At 49.5% G+C, this 24,308-nt stretch overlaps 1 protein-coding gene and 1 long non-coding RNA gene across 2 annotated transcripts in view; both read right to left on the reverse strand.

Moving 5' to 3' along the window:
* LOC127925251 (probable JmjC domain-containing histone demethylation protein 2C) overlaps positions 1-24,308 on the reverse strand; it is a 138,396-nt gene that overhangs the window by 59,031 nt on the left and 55,057 nt on the right. Inside the window, 8 exon segments of the mRNA XM_052510127.1 lie at positions 2,858-3,508; positions 3,634-3,845; positions 8,569-8,640; positions 8,643-8,790; positions 15,962-16,089; positions 17,044-17,133; positions 22,352-22,504; positions 24,066-24,283. Coding sequence (XP_052366087.1) covers positions 2,858-3,508; positions 3,634-3,845; positions 8,569-8,640; positions 8,643-8,790; positions 15,962-16,089; positions 17,044-17,133; positions 22,352-22,504; positions 24,066-24,283 — 1,672 coding nt within the window.
* LOC127925257 (uncharacterized) lies at positions 3,882-4,901 on the reverse strand. The gene is made up of 3 exons (XR_008120219.1): positions 4,822-4,901; positions 4,150-4,773; positions 3,882-4,050 (listed from the first exon to the last, which is right to left on the reverse strand). It is a non-coding gene; the product is annotated as an uncharacterized LOC127925257 (long non-coding RNA).

Below are 24,308 nucleotides of genomic sequence, written 5' to 3' on the forward strand. Positions count from 1 at the left end.
GGTGGTCTCCACCGCCGCTCTCTCTCTACGGCCTGGTGGTCTCCACCACCGCTCTCTCTCTACAGCCTGGTGGTCTCCACCGCCGCTCTCTCTCTACAGCCCGGTGGTCTCCACCGCCGCTCTCTCTATACGGCCTGGTGGTCTCCACCGCCGCTCTCTCTCTACGGCCTGGTGGTCTCCACCGCCGCTCTCTCTATACGGCCTGGTGGTCTCCACCGCCGCTCTCTCTCTACAGCCCGGTGGTCTCCACCGCCGCTCTCTCTCTACAGCCTGGTGGTCTCCACCGCCGCTCTCTCTCTACAGACCGGTGGTCTCCACCGCCGCTCTCTCTATACGGCCTGGTGGTCTCCACCGCCGCTCTCTCTCTACAGCCTGGTGGTCTCCACCGCCGCTCTCTCTATACGGCCTGGTGGTCTCCACCGCCGCTCTCTCTCTACAGCCTGGTGGCCTCCACCGCCGCTCTCTCTCTCTATACGGCCTGGTGGTCTCCACCGCCGCTCTCTCTCTCTATACGGCCTGGTGGTCTCCACCGCCACTCTCTCTCTCTACGGCCTGGTGGCCTCCACCGCCGCTCTCTCTCTACGGCCTGGTGGTCTCCACCGCCGCTCTCTCTCTACGGCCTGGTGGTCTCCACCGCCGCTCTCTCTCTACGGCCTGGTGGTCTCCACCGCCGCTCTCTCTCTCTATACGGCCTGGTGGTCTCCACCGCCGCTCTCTCTCTCTATACGGCCTGGTGGTCTCCACCGCCACTCTCTCTCTCTACGGCCTGGTGGCCTCCACCGCCGCTCTCTCTATACGGCCTGGTGGTCTCCACCGCCGCTCTCTCTATACGGCCCGATGGTCTCCACCGCCGCTCTCTCTCTACGGCCTGGTGGTCTCCACCGCCGCTCTCTCTCTACAGCCTGGTGGTCTCCACCGCCGCTCTCTCTCTACAGCCTGGTGGTCTCCACCGCCGCTCTCTCTCTACAGCCTGGTGGTCTCCACCGCCGCTCTCTCTCTACGGCCTGGTGGTCTCCACCGCCGCTCTCTCTCTATACGGCCTGGTGGTCTCCACCGCCGCTCTCTCTCTATACGGCCTGGTGGTCTCCACCGCCGCTCTCTCTCTACAGCCTGGTGGTCTCCACCGCCACTCTCTCTCTCTACAGCCCGGTGGTCTCCACCGCCGCTCTCTCTCTATACGGCCCGGTGGTCTCCACTGCCGCTCTCTCTCTATACGGCCTGGTGGTCTCCACCGCCGCTCTCTCTCTACAGCCTGGTGGTCTCCACCGCCACTCTCTCTCTCTACAGCCCGGTGGTCTCCACCGCCACTCTCTCTCTCTACAGCCCGGTGGTCTCCACCGCCGCTCTCTCTCTACAGCCAGGTGGTCTCCACCGCCGCTCTCTCTCTACAGCCAGGTGGTCTCCACCGCCGCTCTCTCTCTATACGGCCTGGTGGTCTCCACCGCCGCTCTCTCTCTACGGCCTGGTGGTCTCCACCGCCACTCCCTCTATACGGCCTGGTGGTCTCCACCGCCGCTCTCTCTATACGGCCTGGTGGTCTCCACCGCCACTCTCTCTCTCTACGGCCTGGTGGTCTCCACCGCCGCTCTCTCTCTACGGCCTGGTCGTCTCCACCGCCACTCTCTCTCTACGGCCTGGTGGTCTCCACCGCCGCTCTCTCTCTACGGCCTGGTGGTCTCCACCGCCGCTCTCTCTCTACAGCCTGGTGGTCTCCACCGCCACTCTCTCTCTCTACAGCCCGGTGGTCTCCACCGCCACTCTCTCTCTCTACAGCCCGGTGGTCTCCACCGCCGCTCTCTCTCTACAGCCAGGTGGTCTCCACCGCCGCTCTCTCTCTATACGGCCTGGTGGTCTCCACCGCCGCTCTCTCTCTACGGCCTGGTGGTCTCCACCGCCACTCCCTATATACGGCCTGGTGGTCTCCACCGCCGCTCTCTCTATACGGCCTGGTGGTCTCCACCGCCACTCTCTCTCTCTACGGCCTGGTGGTCTCCACCGCCGCTCTCTCTCTACGGCCTGGTGGTCTCCACCGCCACTCTCTCTCTACGGCCTGGTGGTCTCCACCGCCGCTCTCTCTCTACGGCCTGGTGGTCTCCACCGCCGCTCTCTCTCTACAGCCTGGTGGCCTCCACCGCCGCTCTCTCTCTACGGCCTGGTGGCCTCCACCGCCGCTCTCTCTCTACGGCCTGGTGGTCTCCACCGCCGCTCTCTCTCTACGGCCTGGTGGTCTCCACCGCCGCTCTCTCCATACAGCCTGGTGGTCTCCACCGCCACTCTCTCCATACAGCCTGGTGGTCTCCACCGCCGCTCTCTCTCTACGGCCTGGTGGTCTCCACCGCCGCTCTCTCTCTACGGCCTGGTGGTCTCCACCGCCGCTCTCTCTATACGGCCTGGTGGTCTCCACCACCGCTCTCTCTCTACGGCCTGGTGGTCTCCACCGCCGCTCTCTCTCTACGGCCTGGTGGTCTCCACCACCGCTCTCTCTATACGGCCTGGTGGTGTCCACCACCGCTCTCTCTATACAGCCTGGTGGTCTCCACCACCGCTCTCTCTCTACGGCCTGGTGGTCTCCACCGCCGCTCTCTCTACAGCCTGGTGGTCTCCACCGCCGTTCTCTCTATACAGCCTGGTGGTCTCCACCGCCGCTCTCTCTCTACAGCCTGGTGGTCTCCACCGCCGCTCTCTCTCTACAAGCCCGGTCAGAGACAAAGCAACAACGAATATTGCACACAGTGGTGCAGTAGGACCCAAATATTCACCACGGACTGTATCTCCACTTCTCCACCAACTAAAAGCACTGGAGATGAAGCTAGTGAGTGAGGAAACATCTGAAGGGAGGAACTAGAGACTGACTGACCTGTCCCTGTCTCCAACACTCTCTGAACAGCTTCCAGTTGCCAGGGTGTCGATGGTCTTTCAGCCAGAGCAGTCTGCGATCATACAACCAGCAGTGGGGGATGTCAGCATGGAGCTGCAGGGCCTTCTCTAGCTGAGGCTTGGGTTCAGGAAGCTCTTCTGTCCCCGTCCCAGGCTTAGGACCTGTCCCAGTCCCAGGCTTAGGACCTGTCCCAGTCCCAGGGTTAGGACCTGTCCCAGTCCCAGGGTTAGGACCTGTCCCCATCCCAGGCTTAGGACCTGTCCCCGTCCCAGGGTTAGGACCTGTCCCCGTCCCGGGCTTAGGACCTGTCACAGGGTTAGGACCTGTCCCCATCCCAGGCTTCGGACCTGTCCCAGTCCCAGGGTGAGGACCTGGACCTGTCCCAGGGTTAGGACCTGTCCCCGTCCCAGGCTTAGGACCTGTCCCCGTCCCAGGCTTAGGACCTGTCCCCGTCCCAGGCTGCTTCTTCCTCTCGATCCTCTCTGTCTTCACCTCCCTGTCCTCTGTGGTGGTGGTGGCCTCCAGCTTCAGACTCAGCTTGGCTCCTCGGCTGGCAGGGATTTTGTTCTCCACCACGGACGCGATGATGTCATCCAGGATGTTGGGCATGCTACGGCCGCTCTTCCCCATCTGGAGAGGAGAGATACAGCATCAGAACATGTGAATCAGTATGTTGAAATAATACCGTGTTATTCCCTCCATACAGCAAGATAATGGTGGACTGGGTGTGTGTCTCTCTGTCCCGGGCCACGTACCTGTGCTGCGGTGGAGTATACAGGAGTGAAGGCCATGCCAGCATCAGTAGAGCCCAGACGGAGTTTACCAGCGGTGGTCGTCAGGAGGTCTCTTAGAGTAGAGCCCTGTTCTGTGATGTTAGACACCAGGCTAGACGCTTTACAATGGAGAGACTCCAGGCTACTGACCTTCTCCTCCTTGGCCACCTTACCCAGAGGAGACTCCTTGTTTTCTACACCAGAGACAAGACATATCAGTCACAATACAACATCATCACACCGGTCACAACTAACCTCTGGAGATATCTGGTATTTATCATCATCACACCAGTAATAACTAACCTCTGGAGATATCTGGTATTTATCATCATCACACCAGTAATAACTAACCTCTAGAGATATCTGGTATTTATCATCATCACACCAGTAATAACTAACCTCTGGAGATATCTGGTATTTATCATCATCATCACACCAGTAACAACTAACCTCTGGAGATATCTGGTATGTATCATCATCACACCAGTAATAACTAACCTCTAGAGATATCTGGTATTTATCATCATCACACCAGTAATAACTAACCTCTAGAGATATCTGGTATTTATCATCATCACACCAGTAATAACTAACCTCTAGAGATATCTGGTATTTATCATCATCACACCAGTAATAACTAACCTCTGGAGATATCTGGTATTTATCATCATCACACCAGTAACAACTAACCTCTAGAGATATCTGGTATTTATCATCATCACACCAGTAATAACTAACCTCTGGAGATATCTGGTATTTATCATCATCACACCAGTAATAACTAAACTCTGGAGATATCTGGTATTTATCATCATCACACCAGTAATAACTAACCTCTGGAGATATCTGGTATTTATCATCATCACACCAGTAATAACTAACCTCTGGAGATATCTGGTATTTATCATCATCACACCAGTAATAACTAACCTCTGGAGATATCTGGTATTTATCATCATCACACCAGTAATAACTAACCTCTGGAGATATCTGGTATTTATCATCATCACACCAGTAATAACTAACCTCTGGAGATATCTGGTATTTATCATCATCACACCAGTAATAACTAACCTCTAGAGATATCTGGTATTTATCATCATCACACCAGTAATAACTAACCTCTGGAGATATCTGGTATTTATCATCATCACACCAGTAATAACTAACCTCTAGAGATATCTGGTATTTATCATCATCACACCAGTAATAACTAACCTCTAGAGATATCTGGTATTTATCATCATCACACCAGTAATAACTAACCTCTGGAGATATCTGGTATTTATCATCATCACACCAGTAATAACTAACCTCTGGAGATATCTGGTATTTATCATCATCACACCAGTAATAACTAACCTCTGGAGATATCTGGTATTTATCATCATCACACCAGTAATAACTAACCTCTGGAGATATCTGGTATTTATCAGTAATAACTAAGCATTACGCTGCTGTATAACTACAGTCATACTGAACCCTAAACAGGAGGGTTGGAACGCTGCTGTATAACTACAGTCATACTGAGCCCTAAACAGGAGGGTTGGAACTCTGCTGTATAACTACAGTCATACTGAACCCTAAACAGGAGGGTTGGAACGCTGCTGTATAACTACAGTCATACTGAGCCCTAAACAGGAGGGTTGGAACTCTGCTGTATAACTACAGTCATACTGAACCCTAAACAGGAGGGTTGGAACGTTGCTGTATAACTACAGTCATACTGAGCCCTAAACAGGAGGGTTGGAACGCTGCTGTATAACTACAGTCATACTGAACCCTAAACAGGAGGGTTGGAACGCTGCTGTATAACTACAGTCATACTGAGCCCTAAACAGGAGGGTTGGAACTCTGCTGTATAACTACAGTCATACTGAGCCCTAAACAGGAGGGTTGGAACGCTGCTGTATAACTACAGTCATACTGAACCCTAAACAGGAGGGTTGGAACGCTGCTGTATAACTACAGTCATACTGAGCCCTAAACAGGAGGGTTGGAACTCTGCTGTATAACTACAGTCATACTGAGCCCTAAACAGGAGGGTTGGAACGCTGCTGTATAACTACAGTCATACTGAACCCTAAACAGGAGGGTTGGAACGCTGCTGTATGAGCCCTAAACAGGAGGGTTGGAACTCTGCTACAGTCATACTGAGCCCTAAACAGGAGGGTTGGAACGCTGCTGTATAACTACAGTCATACTGAGCCCTAAACAGGAGGGTTGGAACGCTGCTGTATAACTAAACAGTCATACTGAACCCTAAACAGGAGGGTTGGAACGCTGCTGTATAACTACAGTCATACTGAGCCCTAAACAGGAGGGTTGGAACTCTGCTGTATAACTACAGTCATACTGAGCCCTAAACAGGAGGGTTGGAACGCTGCTGTATAACTACAGTCATACTGAGCCCTAAACAGGAGGGTTGGAACTCTGCTGTATAACTACAGTCATACTGAGCCCTAAACAGGAGGGTTGGAACGCTGCTGTATAACTACAGTCATACTGAGCCCTAAACAGGAGGGTTGGAACGCTGCTGTATAACTACAGTCATACTGAGCCCTAAACAGGAGGGTTGGAACTCTGCTGTATAACTACAGTCATACTGAACCCTAAACAGGAGGGTTGGATCTCTGCTGTATAACTACAGTCATACTGAGCCCTAAACAGGAGGGTTGGAACTCTGCTGTATAACTACAGTCATACTGAGCCCTAAACAGGAGGGTTGGAACTCTGCTGTATAACTACAGTCATACTGAGCCCTAAACAGGAGGGTTGGAACTCTGCTGTATAACTACAGTCATACTGAGCCCTAAACAGGAGGGTTGGAACGCTGCTGTATAACTACAGTCATACTGAGCCCTAAACAGGAGGGTTGGAACGCTGCTGTATAACTACAGTCATACTGAGCCCTAAACAGGAGGGTTGGAACTCTGCTGTATAACTACAGTCATACTGAGCCCTAAACAGGAGGGTTGGAACTCTGCTGTATAACTACAGTCATACTGAGCCCTAAACAGGAGGGTTGGAACGCTGCTGTATAACTACAGTCATACTGAGCCCTAAACAGGAGGGTTGGAACTCTGCTGTATAACTACAGTCATACTGAGCCCTAAACAGGAGGGTTGGAACTCTGCTGTATAACTACAGTCATACTGAGCCCTAAACAGGAGGGTTGGAACGCTGCTGTATAACTACAGTCATACTGAGCCCTAAACAGGAGGGTTGGAACTCTGCTGTATAACTACAGTCATACTGAGCCCTAAACAGGAGGGTTGGAACGCTGCTGTATAACTACAGTCATACTGAGCCCTAAACAGGAGGGTTGGAACGCTGCTGTATAACTACAGTCATACTGAACCCTAAACAGGAGGGTTGGAACGCTGCTGTATAACTACAGTCATACTGAGCCCTAAACAGGAGGGTTGGAACGCTGCTGTATAACTACAGTCATACTGAGCCCTAAACAGGAGGGTTGGAACTCTGCTGTATAACTACAGTCATACTGAACCCTAAACAGGAGGGTTGGAACGCTGCTGTATAACTACAGTCATACTGAGCCCTAAACAGGAGGGTTGGAACGCTGCTGTATAACTACAGTCATACTGAGCCCTAAACAGGAGGGTTGGAACGCTGCTGTATAACTACAGTCATACTGAGCCCTAAACAGGAGGGTTGGAACTCTGCTGTATAACTACAGTCATACTGAGCCCTAAACAGGAGGGTTGGAACTCTGCTGTATAACTACAGTCATACTGAGCCCTAAACAGGAGGGTTGGAACATACTGAGCTGCTGTATAACTACAGTCATACTGAGCCCTAAACAGGAGGGTTGGAACTCTGCTGTATAACTACAGTCATACTGAGCCCTAAACAGGAGGGTTGGAACTCTGCTGTATAACTACAGTCATACTGAGCCCTAAACAGGAGGGTTGGAACTCTGCTGTATAACTACAGTCATACTGAGCCCTAAACAGGAGGGTTGGAACTCTGCTGTATAACTACAGTCATACTGAGCCCTAAACAGGAGGGTTGGAACTCTGCTGTATAACTACAGTCATACTGAGCCCTAAACAGGAGGGTTGGAACGCTGCTATATAACTACAGTCATACTGAGCCCTAAACAGGAGGGTTGAGCTGCCTACAGTCAACTGAGCCCTAAACAGGAGCTGGTTGGCCCTAAACAGGAGGGTTGGCTGCTGTATAACTACAGTCATACTGAGCCCTAAACAGGAGGGTTGGAACGCTGCTGTATAACTACAGTCATACTGAGCCCTAAACAGGAGGGTTGGAACTCTGCTGTATAACTACAGTCATACTGAGCCCTAAACAGGAGGGTTGGAACTCTGCTGTATAACTACAGTCATACTGAACCCTAAACAGGAGGGTTGGAACGCTGCTGTATAACTACAGTCATACTGAGCCCTAAACAGGAGGGTTGGAACGCTGCTGTATAACTACAGTCATACTGAGCCCTAAACAGGAGGGTTGGAACGCTGCTGTATAACTACAGTCATACTGAGCCCTAAACAGGAGGGTTGGAACTCTGCTGTATAACTACAGTCATACTGAGCCCTAAACAGGAGGGTTGGAACGCTGCTGTATAACTACAGTCATACTGAGCCCTAAACAGGAGGGTTGGAACTCTGCTGTATAACTACAGTCATACTGAACCCTAAACAGGAGGGTTGGAACTCTGCTGTATAACTACAGTCATACTGAACCCTAAACAGGAGGGTTGGAACTCTGCTGTATAACTACAGTCATACTGAACCCTAAACAGGAGGGTTGGAACGCTGCTGTATAACTACAGTCATACTGAACCCTAAACAGGAGGGTTGGAGGGTTGGAACGTTCTCAGCAGGCCGGGCTAACAGTCAGACTGACCAGCAGACAGAGTGCGCTACCGTGATGTACCTTTCTTGTCTTCCCGTGACTTCTGTTCAGTCAGGTCAGCCAGGAAGTGGAGAGGGCTCTGGGACTCCGGGGAGTCAGTTTGGAGTCAGAGGAGGGGTCCGAGGCAGGGCTGGAGCCTCCGTTAGTCTCAGCTTTACCCTGGATGGGGTTCAGCTGCCCAGGCTCTGTCTTCACGTTACATAGAGAGATCTTGTTGCTGTGGTTTAACACGTTCTGGAGAACCTGACCAGGAGAGACAGGTCAACAACAACACATCACAGACTACACAGGTCAACAACAACACATCACAGACTACACAGGTCAACAACAACACATCACAGACTACACAGGTCAACAACAACACATCACAGACTACACAGGTCAACAACAACACATCACAGACTACACAGGTCAACAACAACACATCACAGACTACACAGGTCAACAACAACACATCACAGACTACACAGGTCAACAACAACACATCACAGACTACACAGGTCAACAACAACACATCACAGACTACACAGGTCAACAACAACACATCACAGACTCACAGACAGGTCAACAACAACACATCACAGACTACACAGGTCAACAACAACACATCACAGACTACACAGGTCAACAACAACACATCACAGACTACACAGGTCAACAACAACACATCACAGACTACACAGGTCAACAACAACACATCACAGACTACACAGGTCAACAACACAGAACACATCACAGACTACACAGGTCAACAACAACACATCACAGACTACACAGGTCAACAACAACACATCACAGACTACACAGGTCAACAACAACACATCACAGACTACACAGGTCAACAACAACACATCACAGACTACACAGGTCAACAACAACACATCACAGACTACACAGGTCAACAACAACACATCACAGACTACACAGGTCAACAACAACACATCACAGACTACACAGGTCAACAACAACACATCACAGACTACACAGGTCAACAACAACACATCACAGACTACACAGGTCAACAACAACACATCACAGACTACACAGGTCAACAACAACACATCACAGACTACACAGGTCAACAACAACACATCACAGACTACACAGGTCAACAACAACACATCACAGACTCACACACAGGTCAACAACAACACATCACAGACTACACAGGTCAACAACAACACATCACAGACTACACAGGTCAACAACAACACATCACAGACTACACAGGTCAACAACAACACATCACAGACTACACAGGTCAACAACAACACATCACAGACTACACAGGTCAACAACAACACATCACAGACTACATCACAGGTCAAGGTCAACAACAACACATCACAGACTACACAGGTCAACAACAACACATCACAGACTACACAGGTCAACAACAACACATCACAGACTACACAGGTCAACAACAACACATCACAGACTACACAGGTCAACAACAACACATCACAGACACAGACTACACAGGTCAACAACAACACATCACAGACTACACAGGTCAACAACAACACATCACAGACTACACAGGTCAACAACAACACATCACAGACTACACAGGTCAACAACAACACATCACAGACTACACAGGTCAACAACAACACATCACAGACTACACAGGTCAACAACAACACATCACAGACTACACAGGTCAACAACAACACATCACAGACTACACAGGTCAACAACAACACATCACAGACTACACAGGTCAACAACAACACATCACAGACTACACAGGTCAACAACAACACATCACAGACTACACAGGTCAACAACAACACATCACAGACTACACAGGTCAACAACAACACATCACAGACTACACAGGTCAACAACAACACATCACAGACTACACAGGTCAACAACAACACATCACAGACTACACAGGTCAACAACAACACATCACAGACTACACAGGTCAACAACAACACATCACAGACTACACAGGTCACACAACAACACATCACAGACTACACAGGTCAACAACAACACATCACAGACTACACAGGTCAACAACAACACATCACAGACTACACAGGTCACAACACATCACAGACTACACAGGTCAACAACACACATCACAGACTACACAGGTCAACAACAACACATCACAGACTACACAGGTCAACAACAACACATCACAGACTACACAGGTCAACAACAATCACATACACAGACTACACACAGGTCAACAACAACACATCACAGACTACACAGGTCAACAACAACACATCACAGACTACACAGGTCAACAACAACACATCACAGACTACACAGGTCAACAACAACACATCACAGACTACACAGGTCAACAACAACACATCACAGACTACACAGGTCAACAACAACACATCACAGACTACACAGGTCAACAACAACACATCACAGACTACACAGGTCAACAACAACACATCACAGACTACACAGGTCAACAACAACACATCACAGACTACACAGGTCAACAACAACACATCACAGACTACACAGGTCAACAACAACACATCACAGACTACACAGGTCAACAACAACACATCACAGACTACACAGGTCAACAACAACACATCACAGACTACACAGGTCAACAACAACACATCACAGACTACACAGGTCATCACAACAACACATCACAGACTACACAGGTCAACAACAACACATCACAGACTACACAGGTCAACAACAACACATCACAGACTACACAGGTCAACAACAACACATCACAGACTACACAGGTCAACAACAACACATCACAGACTACACAGGTCAACAACAACACATCACAGACTACACAGGTCAACAACAACACATCACAGACTACACAGGTCAACAACAACACATCACAGACTACACAGGTCAACAACAACACATCACAGACTACACAGGTCAACAACAACACATCACAGACTACACAGGTCAACAACAACACATCACAGACTACACAGGTCAACAACAACACATCACAGACTACACAGGTCAACAACAACACATCACAGACTACACAGGTCAACAACAACACATCACAGACTACACAGGTCAACAACAACACATCACAGACTACACAGGTCAACAACAACACATCACAGACTACACAGGTCAACAACAACACATCACAGACTACACAGGTCAACAACAACACATCACAGACTACACAGGTCAACAACAACACATCACAGACACACTGGTCAACAACAACACATCACAGACACACTGTTCAACAGACTACACCGAGCTCTAACAAGTCTACATTACTGAGCTAACAAAGGTCTAACTGGTCTATATTACTGAGCTAACAGACAGAGCACTAACTAGTCTACATTACTGAGCTAACAGAGCTCTAACTAGTCTACATTACTGAGCTAACAGACAGAGCTCTAACTAGTCTATATTACTGAGCTAACAGACAGAGGTCTAACTAGTCTATATTACTGAGCTAACAGACAGAGCTCTAACTAGTCTATATTACTGAGCTAACAGAGGTCTAACTAGTCTATATTACTGAGCTAACAGACAGAGCTCTAACTAGTCTATATTACTGAGCTAACAGAGGTCTAACTAGTCTATATTACTGAGCTAACAGACAGAGGTCTAACTAGTCTATATTACTGAGCTAACAGAGGTCTAACTAGTCTACATTACTGAGCTAACAGACAGAGCTCTAACTAGTCTATATTACTGAGATAACAGAGGTCTAACTAGTCTATATTACTGAGCTAACAGAGCTCTAACTAGTCTATATTACTGAGCTAACAGACAGAGCTCTAGATTCCAGAGCAGGACAGAGGATGGGTTTGGCAGTACTGGGTTTGGCAGTACTGGGTTTGGCAATACTGGGTTTGGCAGTACTGGGTTTGGCAGTACTGGGTCTGGCAATACTGGGTTTGGCAATACTGGGTTTGGCAATACTGGGTTTGGCAATACTGGGTTTGGCAATACTGGGTTTGGCAATACTGGGTTTGGCAGTACTGGGTTTGGCAGTACTGGGTTTGGCAATACTGGGTTTGGCAATACTGGGTTTGGCAATACTGGGTTTGGCAGTACTGGGTTTGGCAATACTGGGTTTGGCAATACTGGGTTTGGCAATACTGGGTTTGGCAGTACTGGGTTTGGCAGTACTGGGTTTGGCAGGACTGGGTTTGGCAGGACTGGGTTTGGCAGTACTGGGTTTGGCAGTACTGGGTTTGGCAATACTGGGTTTGGCAGTACTGGGTTTGGCAGTACTGGGTCTGGCAATACTGGGTTTGGCAATACTGGGTTTGGCAGTACTGGGTCTGGCAATACTGGGTTTGGCAATACTGGGTTTGGCAGTACTGGGTTTGGCAGTACTGGGTTTGGCAATACTGGGTTTGGCAATACTGGGTTTGGCAATACTGGGTTTGGCAATACTGGGTACTGGGTCTTGGCAATACTGGGTTTGGCAATACTGGGTTTGGCAGTACTGGGTCTGGCAATACTGGGTTTGGCAGTACTGGGTTTGGCAGGACTGGGTTTGGCAGGACTGGGTTTGGCAGGACTGGGTTTGGCAGTACTGGGTTTGGCAGTACTGGGTTTGGCAGTACTGGGTTTGGCAGTACTGGGTTTGGCAGTCTGGCAATACTGGGTTTGGCAATACTGGGTTTGGCAGTACTGGGTCTGGCAATACTGGGTTTGGCAATACTGGGTTTGGCAGTACTGGGTTTGGCAGTACTGGGTTTGGCAATACTGGGTTTGGCAATACTGGGTTTGGCAATACTGGGTTTGGCAGTACTGGGTTTGGCAATACTGGGTTTGGCAATACTGGGTTTGGCAGTACTGGGTTTGGCAGTACTGGGTTTGGCAATACTGGGTTTGGCAATACTGGGTTTGGCAATACTGGGTTTGGCAATACTGGGTTTGGCAGTACTGGGTTTGGCAGTACTGGGTTTGGCAGGACTGGGTTTGGCAGGACTTGGTTTGGGTTTGGCAGTACTGGGTTTGGCAGTACTGGGTTTGGCAGTACTGGGTTTGGCAGTACTGGGTTTGGCAGGACTGGGTTTGGGTTTGGCAGTACTGGGTTTGGCAGTACTGGGTTTGGCAGTACTGGGTTTGGCAGTACTGGGTTTGGCAGTACTGGGTTTGGCAGTACTGGGTTTGGGTTTGGCAGTACTGGGTTTGGCAGTACTGGGTTTGGCAGTACTGGGTTTGGCAATACTGGGTTTGGCAATACTGGGTTTGGCAATACTGGGTTTGGCAGTACTGGGTTTGGCAGTACTGGGTTTGGCAATACTGGGTTTGGCAATACTGGGTTTGGCAGTACTGGGTTTGGCAGTACTGGGTTTGGCAATACTGGGTTTGGCAATACTGGGTTTGGCAATACTGGGTTTGGCAGTACTGGGTTTGGCAGTACTGGGTTTGGCAGGACTGGGTTTGGCAGGACTGGGTTTGGCAGTACTGGGTTTGGCAGTACTGGGTTTGGCAGTACTGGGTTTGGCAGTACTGGGTTTGGCAGTACTGGGTTTGGCAATACTGGGTCTGGCAATACTGGGTTTGGCAGTACTGGGTTTGGCAATACTGGGTTTGGCAATACTGGGTTTGGCAGTACTGGGTTTGGCAGTACTGGGTTTGGCAATACTGGGTTTGGCAATACTGGGTTTGGCAATACTGGGTTTGGCAATACTGGGTTTGGCAGTACTGGGTCTGGCAATACTGGGTTTGGCAATACTGGGTTTGGCAGTACTGGGTTTGGCAGTACTGGGTTTGGCAGTACTGGGTTTGGCAGGACTGGGTTTGGCAGGACTGGGTTTGGCAGTACTGGGTTTGGCAGTACTGGGTTTGGCAATACTGGGTTTGGCAGTACTGGGTTTGGCAGTACTGGGTCTGGCAATACTGGGTTTGGCAATACTGGGTTTGGCAGTACTGGGTCTGGCAATACTGGGTTTGGCAATACTGGGTTTGGCAGTACTGGGTTTGGCAATACTGGGTTTGGCAATACTGGGTTTGGCAATACTGGGTTTGGCAGTACTGGGTTTGGCAATACTGGGTTTGGCAATACTGGGTTTGGCAATACTGGGTTTGGCAGTACTGGGTTTGGCAGTACTGGGTTTGGCAATACTGGGTTTGGCAATACTGGGTTTGGCAATACTGGGTTTGGCAATACTGGGTTTGGCAATACTGGGTTTGGCAGTACTGGGTTTGGCAGTACTGGGTTTGGCAGGACTGGGTTTGGCAGGACTTGGTTTGGGTTTGGCAGTACTGGGTTTGGCAGTACTGGGTTTGGCAGTACTGGGTTTGGCAGTACTGGGTTTGGCAGGACTGGGTTTGGGTTTGGCAGTACTGGGTTTGGCAGTACTGGGTTTGGCAGTACTGGGTTTGGCAGTACTGGGTTTGGGTTTGGCAGTACTGGGTTTGGCAGTACTGGGTTTGGCAGTACTGGGTTTGGGTTTGGCAGTACTGGGTTTGGCAGTACTGGGTTTGGCAGTACTGGGTACTGGGTTTGGCAGGACTGGGTTTGGCAGTACTGGGTTTGGCAGTACTGGGTTTGGCAGTACTGGGTACTGGGTTTGGCAGTACTGGGTTTGGCAATACTGGGTTTGGCAGGACTGGGTTTGGGTTTGGCAGGACTGGGTTTGGCAGTACTGGGTTTGGCAGTACTGGGTTTGGGTTTGGCCGTACTGGGTTTGGCCGTACTGGGTTTGGCAGTACTGGGTTTGGGTTTGGCAGTACTGGGTTTGGCAGGACTGGGTTTAGGTTTGGCCGTACTGGGTTTGGCAGTACTGGGTTTGGGTTTGGCAGTACTGGGTTTGGCAGGACTGGGTTTGGGTTTGGCCGTACTGGGTTTGGCAGTACTGGGTTTGGCAGTACTGGGTTTGGGTTTGGCAGTACTGGGTTTGGCCGTACTGGGTTTGGCAGTACTGGGTTTGGGTTTGGCAGTACTGGGTTTGGCAGTACTGGGTTTGGCAGTACTGGGTTTGGCAGTACTGGGTTTGGGTTTGGCAGTACTGGGTTTGGCAGTACTGGGTTTGGCAGGACTGGGTTTGGCAGTACTGGAAACCAGAATGTGCGTCCCAAATCGTGGTACCAAATACCACCTTATTCCCATGTAGTGAATACGGTGCAATAGAGCTCTGGTCAAAAGTAGTGCACTATATTCTGAATACTGTTCTATAGGGCTCTGGTCTAAAGTAGTGCACTATATAGGGAATAGGGTTCTATAGGGCCCTGGTCTAAAGTAGTGCACTATATAGGGAATAGGGTTCTATAGGGCCCTGGTCTAAAGTAGTGCACTATGTAGGGAATAGGGTTCTATAGGGCCCTGGTCTAAAGTAGTGCACTATATAGGGAATAGGGTTCTATAGGGCCCTGGTCTAAAGTAGTGCACTATGTAGGGAATAGGGTGCCACTTGGGAAGTAGCAGAAACAGAGCAGCAGCAGTGTATCTCCATACCTGAGAGACTCCGTTGGGAGCAGGCAGCTTGCTGAGTAGAGGGTTGTGTTTCCCAGTACAGACACAGGGAGACCTGATGCTGTACTTCTCCCTGAACAGATGCATGGCGCTCACCACCTCTGTCAGAACTGCACAACAGACCACTGGTCATTAGTACACACTTCTGTCAGCATGTTAGACCTACACGGTGTTACTGTCAGAGGAGAACAATGTAATGGAGTCCTGTCTTGAGTTGTACTTTAACTCTGTGTTGTAATGGAGTCCTGTCTTGTAGTTTAGCTCTGTGTTGTAATGGAGTCCTGTCTTGGGTTGTACTTTAACTCTGTGTTGTAATGGAGTCCTGTCTTGGGTTGTACTTTAACTCTGTGTTGTAATGGAGTCCTGTCTTGGGTTGTACTTTAACTCTGTGTTGTAATGGAGTCCTGTCTTGTAGTTTAACTCTGTGTTGAAATGGAGTCCTGTCTTGTACTTTAACTCTGTGTTGTAATGGAGTCCTGTCTTGGGTTGTACTTTAACTCTGTGTTGTAATGGAGTCCTGTCTTGGGTTGTACTTTAACTCTGTGTTGTAATGGAGTCCTGTCTTGGGTTGTACTTTAACTCTGTGTTGTAATGGAGTCCTGTGTTGTAGTTTAACTCTGTGTTGTAATGGAGTCCTGTCTTGTAGTTTAACTCTGTTGTAATGGAGTCCTGTGTTGTACTTTAATGCTGTGGTGTAATGGAGTCCTGTCTTGGGTTGTACTTTAACTCTGTGTTGTAACGGAGTCCTGTGTTGTACTTTAACGCTGTGTTGTAATGGAGTCCTGTCTTGTAGTTTAACTCTGTGTTGTAATGGAGTCCTGTGTTGTAGTTTAGCTCTGTGTTGTAATGGAGTCCTGTTTTGTGTTGTACTTTAACACTGTGTTGTAATGGAGTCCTGTGTTGTAGTTTAACTCTGTGTTGTAATGGAATCCTGTGTTGTACTTTAACTCTGTGTTGTAATGGAGTCCTGTTTTGTGTTGTACTTTCCTAACTGAATAATGAAAGCTATTCCAGCCCAGGCTGAGGTCCAGACAGAGAGAGGTACAGAAATCATTGGTTCCTACCAGTTCCTGGGATAATCTGTGTTGGCATCAAGTACTTGTGACCATGCTGCTGTCCCTTGACACACTTCAGCCAGGCGTACAGCTCTTTGTCTGGAGGAACAACAAAACACACATTACAACCCTCAAACCAACAAACCCCGTCAGGTCTCCATGGAAACCCCGTCTGGCTGCTTCCCAAACGCTACTCTAGTCCCTTTATAGTGCACTGCTTTGACCAGGGCTCTGTGGGTGTTGGAGTGGTCCACTATGAAGGGAATAGGGTCCCATTTGGGCCTCAGACACTACATGGGAACAGACCGTGTTGATGTTCCACCCCTCTCTCAGGAGTTTACAGGTTCAACTGGAGAATTAGGATGAATCCTCTGCTGCTGCTTCTCAACATGGGGAATCATATCAACGAGAACAACACTGTTAATGCTAATAACACACTGTCTGCTGTAGGAGCTGTGATGGATGGGGTTTCACTCTGTAGGAGCTGTGATGGATGGGGTTTCACTCTGTAGGAGCTGTGATGGATGGGGTTTCACTCTGTAGGAGGTGTGATGGATGGGGTTTCACTCTCTAGGAGCTGTGATGGATGGGGTTTCACTCTGTAGGAGCTGTGATGGATGGGGTTTCACTCTCTAGGAGCTGTGATGGATGGGGTTTCACTCTGTAGGAGCTGTGATGGATGGGGTTTCACTCTGTAGGAGCTGTGATGGATGGGGTTTCACACTCTCTAAGAGCTGTGATGGATGGGGTTTCACTCTGTAGGAGCTGTGATGGATGGGGTTTCACTCTCTAGGAGCTGTGATGGATGGGGTTTCACTCTCTAAGAGCTGTGATGGATGGGGTTTCACTCTCTCTAGGAGCTGTGATGGATGGGGTTTCACTCTCTAGGAGCTGTGATGGATGGGGTTTCACTCTGTAGGAGCTGTGATGGATGGGGTTTCACTCTGTAGGAGCTGTGATGGATGGGGTTTCACTCTGTAGGAGCTGTGATGGATGGGGTTTCACTCTCTAGGAGCTGTGATGGATGGGGTTTCACACTCTCTAAGAGCTGTGATGGATGGGGTTTCACTCTCTAGGAGCTGTGATGGATGGGGTTTCACACTCTCTAAGAGCTGTGATGGATGGGGTTTCACTCTCTAAGAGCTGTGATGGATGGGGTTTCACTCTCTAGGAGCTGTGATGGATGGGGTTTCACACTCTCTAGGAGCTGTGATGGATGGGGTTTCACACTCTCTAGGAGCTGTGATGGATGGGGTTTCACTCTCTAGGAGCTGTGATGGATGGGGTTTCACTCTCTAGGAGCTGTGATGGATGGGGTTTCACACTCTCTAAGAGCTGTGATGGATGGGGTTTCACTCTCTAGGAGCTGTGATGGATGGGGTTTCACTCTCTAGGAGCTGTGATGGATGGGGTTTCACTCTCTAGGAGCTGTGATGGATGGGGTTTCACTCTCTAGGAGCTGTGATGGATGGGGTTTCACTCTCTAGGAGCTGTGATGGATGGGGTTTCACTCTGTAGGAGCTGTGATGGATGGGGTTTCACTCTCTAGGAGCTGTGATGGATGGGGTTTCACTCTCTAGGAGCTGTGATGGATGGGGTTTCACTCTCTAGGAGCTGTGATGGATGGGGTTTCACTCTCTAGGAGCTGTGATGGATGGGGTTTCACTCTCTAGGAGCTGTGATGGATGGGGTTTCACTCTGTAGGAGCTGTGATGGATGGGGTTTCACTCTCTAGGAGCTGTGATGGATGGGGTTTCACACTCTGTAGGAGCTGTGATGGATGGGGTTTCACTCTCTAGGAGCTGTGATGGATGGGGTTTCACTCTGTAGGAGCTGTGATGGATGGGGTTTCACTCTCTAGGAGCTGTGATGGATGGGGTTTCACTCTCTAAGAGCTGTGATGGATGGGGTTTCACACTCTCTAGGAGCTGTGATGGATGGGGTTTCACTCTCTAGGAGCTGTGATGGATGGGGTTTCACTCTCTAGGAGCTGTGATGGATGGGGTTTCACTCTCTAAGAGCTGTGATGGATGGGGTTTCACTCTCTAGGAGCTGTGATGGATGGGGTTTCACACTCTCTAGGAGCTGTGATGGATGGGGTTTCACACTCTCTAGGAGCTGTGATGGATGGGGTTTCACTCTCTAAGAGCTGTGATGGATGGGGTTTCACTCTGTAGGAGCTGTGATGGATGGGGTTTCACTCTCTAGGAGCTGTGATGGATGGGGTTTCACTCTGTAGGAGCTGTGATGGATGGGGTTTCACTCTGTAGGAGCTGTGATGGATGGGGTTTCACTCTGTAGGAGCTGTGATGGATGGGGTTTCACACTCTAGGAGCTGTGATGGATGGGGTTTCACTCTGTAGGAGCTGTGATGGATGGGGTTTCACTCTCTAGGAGCTGTGATGGATGGGGTTTCACACTCTCTAGGAGCTGTGATGGATGGGGTTTCACACTCTCTAGGAGCTGTGATGGATGGGGTTTCACACTCTCTAGGAGCTGTGATGGATGGGGTTTCACTCTCTAGGAGCTGTGATGGATGGGGTTTCACACTCTCTAGGAGCTGTGATGGATGGGGTTTCACACTCTCTAAGAGCTGTGATGGATGGGGTTTCACTCTCTAGGAGCTGTGATGGATGGGGTTTCACACTCTCTAAGAGCTGTGATGGATGGGGTTTCACTCTCTAGGAGCTGTGATGGATGGGGTTTCACTCTCTAGGAGCTGTGATGGATGGGGTTTCACTCTCTCTAAGAGCTGTGATGGATGGGGTTTCACTCTCTAGGAGCTGTGATGGATGGGGTTTCACACTCTCTAGGAGCTGTGATGGATGGGGTTTCACTCTCTCTAGGAGCTGTGATGGATGGGGTTTCACTCTCTAGGAGCTGTGATGGATGGGGTTTCACTCTCTCTAGGAGCTGTGATGGATGGGGTTTCACTCTCTAAGAGCTGTGATGGATGGGGTTTCACACTCTAGGAGCTGTGATGGATGGGGTTTCACACTCTGTAAGAGCTGTGATGGATGGGGTTTCACATTCTAGGAGCTGTGATGGATGGGGTTTCACTCTCTAGGAGCTGTGATGGATGGGGTTTCACACTCTAGGAGCTGTGATGGATGGGGTTTCACTCTGTAGGAGCTGTGATGGATGGGGTTTCACTCTCTCTAGGAGCTGTGATGGATGGGGTTTCACACTCTCTAGGAGCTGTGATGGATGGGGTTTCACCCTCTCTAGGAGCTGTGATGGATGGGGTTTCACACTCTCTAGGAGCTGTGATGGATGGGGTTTCACTCTCTCTAGGAGCTGTGATGGATGGGGTTTCACTCTGTAGGAGCTGTGATGGATGGGGTGATGGATGGGGTTTCACTCTCTAAGAGCTGTGATGGATGGGGTTTCACTCTATAGGAGCTGTGATGGATGGGGTTTCACTCTCTAAGAGCTGTGATGGATGGGGTTTCACTGTAGGAGCTGTGATGGATGGGGTTTCACACTCTAGGAGCTGTGATGGATGGGGTTTCACACTGTAGGAGCTGTGATGGATGGGGTTTCACTCTCTAGGAGCTGTGATGGATGGGGTTTCACACTCTGTAGGAGCTGTGATGGATGGGGTTTCACACTCTCTGTAGGAGCTGTGATGGATGGGGTTTCACACTCTCTGTAGGAGCTGTGATGGATGGGGTTTCACACTCTCTGTAGGAGCTGTGATGGATGGGGTTTCACTCTCTCTAGGAGCTGTGATGGATGGGGTTTCACACTCTCTAGGAGCTGTGATGGATGGGGTTTCACACTCTCTAGGAGCTGTGATGGATGGGGTTTCACTCTGTAGGAGCTGTGATGGATGGGGTTTCACACTCTCTAGGAGCTGTGATGGATGGGGTTTCACTCTCTAGGAGCTGTGATGGATGGGGTTTCACTCTCTAGGAGCTGTGATGGATGGGGTTTCACACTCTCTAGGAGCTGTGATGGATGGGGTTTCACACTCTCTAGGAGCTGTGATGGATGGGGTTTCACTCTCTAGGAGCTGTGATGGATGGGGTTTCACATTCTAGGAGCTGTGATGGATGGGGTTTCACTCTCTCTAGGAGCTGTGATGGATGGGGTTTCACACTCTAGGAGCTGTGATGGATGGGGTTTCACTCTGTAGGAGCTGTGATGGATGGGGTTTCACTCTCTCTAGGAGCTGTGATGGATGGGGTTTCACACTCTCTAGGAGCTGTGATGGATGGGGTTTCACCCTCTCTAGGAGCTGTGATGGATGGGGTTTCACACTCTCTAGGAGCTGTGATGGATGGGGTTTCACTCTCTCTAGGAGCTGTGATGGATGGGGTTTCACTCTGTAGGAGCTGTGATGGATGGGGTGATGGATGGGGTTTCACTCTCTAAGAGCTGTGATGGATGGGGTTTCACTCTATAGGAGCTGTGATGGATGGGGTTTCACTCTCTGATGGATGGGGTTTCACACTGTAGGAGCTGTGATGGATGGGGTTTCACACTCTAGGAGCTGTGATGGATGGGGTTTCACACTCTGTAGGAGCTGTGATGGATGGGGTTTCACACTCTGTAGGAGCTGTGATGGATGGGGTTTCACACTCTCTAGGAGCTGTGATGGATGGGGTTTCACACTCTCTAGGAGCTGTGATGGATGGGGTTTCACACTCTCTAGGAGCTGTGATGGATGGGGTTTCACACTCTCTAGGAGCTGTGATGGATGGGGTTTCACTCTCTAGGAGCTGTGATGGATGGGGTTTCACTCTCTAGGAGCTGTGATGGATGGGGTTTCACACTCTCTAGGAGCTGTGATGGATGGGGTTTCACTCTCTAGGAGCTGTGATGGATGGGGTTTCACACTCTCTAGGAGCTGTGATGGATGGGGTTTCACTCTCTGTAGGAGCTGTGATGGATGGGGTTTCACTCTCTAGGAGCTGTGATGGATGGGGTTTCACACTCTGTAGGAGCTGTGATGGATGGGGTTTCACTCTCTCTAGGAGCTGTGATGGATGGGGTTTTCACTGGGGTTTCTGTCTCTCTAGGAGCTGTGATGGATGGGGTTTCACACTCTCTAGGAGCTGTGATGGATGGGGCTCTGAGCTGTGATGGATGGGTTTCACTCTCTCTAGGAGCTGTGATGGATGGGGTTTCACTCTCTCTAGGAGCTGTGATGGATGGGGTTTCACTCTCTCTAGGAGCTGTGATGGATGGGGTTTCACTCTCTCTAGGAGCTGTGATGGATGGGGTTTCACACTCTCTAAAACCTGTATCCTCTACTTGTCTATGGTAGAAAATAAGAGGTTTTAAAATGTTAACATCCTAAATGTTGACTGACCTTTGGAGGTCTTCCTCTCCTTTGCCTTGTAACAGTCCAGACAAACCACGAAGCCACATTTGTGGCAGACCCAGTGAATATTAAACAAGGTGGCTTCACACGCGTCACACATCTCCCGGACCCCTCTCACAGCCCTCTTCCAGGCCATCTTGGCTGCAGGGCAAAGCACACACAAACAGGGAGGATGAAGACAACAGGACAGGCAGAGGACAGCAGAGCACTTCCAGGCACACTGCTTCCTTCATGCAGAAAACCTTGTAGACTAGTCTGGCCTCAGAGGGCTCTAACATTGGTACAATAACACCCACAATAAAACATTTAGTTGTTCTCCAGTTCAGGATGGTTTGACCTGTTAAAACACACAGATACTAGTTTGAGGTTTGACCCCAGCTTTCTACAGGAACACTAAGACTAACAGAGAGAATGTCTCTGTGCTCCTCTGTCTTTCAGACTAACAACAACACTTCTCTGTGCTCCTCTGTCTTTCAGACTAACAAGAGAATGTCTCTGTGCTCCTCTGTCTTTCAGACTAACAACAACACTTCTCTGTGCTCCTCTGTCTTTCAGACTAACAGAGAGAATGTCTCTGTGCTCCTGTCTTTCAGACTAACAGAGAGGATGTCTCTGTGCTCCTGTCTTTCAGACTAACAGAGAGAATGTCTCTGTGCTCCTGTCTTTCAGACTAACAACAACACTTCTCTGTGCTCCTCTGTCTTTCAGACTAACAAACACTTCTCTGTGCTCCTCTGTCTTTCAGACTAACAACAACACTTCTCTGTGCTCCTCTGTCTTTCAGACTAACAACAGGACTGTCTCTGTGCTCCTCTGTCTTTCAGACTAACAGACAACACTTCTCTGTGCTCCTCTGTCTTTCAGACTAACAACAAATTCTCTGTGCTCCTCTGTCTTTCAGACTAACAACAACATTCTCTGTGCTCCTCTGTCTTTCAGACTAACAAGAGAATGTCTCTGTGCTCCTCTGTCTCAGTGCTCCTCTGTCTTTCAGACTAACAACAACACTTCTCTGTGCTCCTCTGTCTTTCAGACTAACAACAACACTTCTCTGTGCTCCTCTGTCTTTCAGCTCTCTGTCTTTCAGACTAACAACAACACTTCTCTGTGCTCCTCTGTCTTTCAGACTAACAACAACACTTCTCTGTGCTCCTCTGTCTTTCAGACTAACAACAACACTTCTCTGTGCTCCTCTGTCTTTCAGACTAACAACAACACTTCTCTGTGCTCCTCTGTCTTTCAGACTAACAACAACACTTCTCTGTGCTCCTCTGTCTTTCAGACTAACAACAACACTTCTCTGTGCTCCTCTGTCTTTCAGACTAACAACAACACTTCTCTGTGCTCCTCTGTCTTTCAGACTAACAACAACACTTCTCTGTGCTCCTCTGCCTTTCAGACTAACAACAACACTTCTCTGTCTCTGTCTTTCAGACTAACAACAACACTTCTCTGTGCTCCTCTGTCTTTCAGACTAACAACAACACTTCTCTGTGCTCCTCTGTCTTTCAGACTAACAACAACACTTCTGTGCTCCTCTGTCTTTCAGACTAACAACAACACTTCTCTGTGCTCCTCTGCCTTTCAGACTAACAACAACACTTCTCTGTGCTCCTCTGTCTTTCAGACTAACAACAACACTTATCTGTGCTCCTCTGTCTTTCAGACTAACAACAACACTTCTCTGTGCTCCCCTCCATACCATCTTTTTTGATCCATGTAGCAGCAGTGTTCTCAGTGGTGACCATCTGACAGAACTGGTCTCCTATATATGAGAGGATGTACTTGGAGGAGTCTGGGTCATTCAACTCATTCTCCTCGTATACATCAGGAGCCCAGAGGGACAGAGCCTCCTCATCAAACTGATCTGGAGTGGAGAAGCCGTCCACACGGATCACTCCATTCTTACTGTAGGACAGGCTGGAGAGAAGAGGGAGAGAGAACA

The sequence above is a fragment of the Oncorhynchus keta genome, unplaced genomic scaffold (assembly GCF_023373465.1).
Source record: "Oncorhynchus keta strain PuntledgeMale-10-30-2019 unplaced genomic scaffold, Oket_V2 Un_contig_5384_pilon_pilon, whole genome shotgun sequence".
Classification (NCBI taxonomy): domain Eukaryota; kingdom Metazoa; phylum Chordata; class Actinopteri; order Salmoniformes; family Salmonidae; genus Oncorhynchus; species Oncorhynchus keta.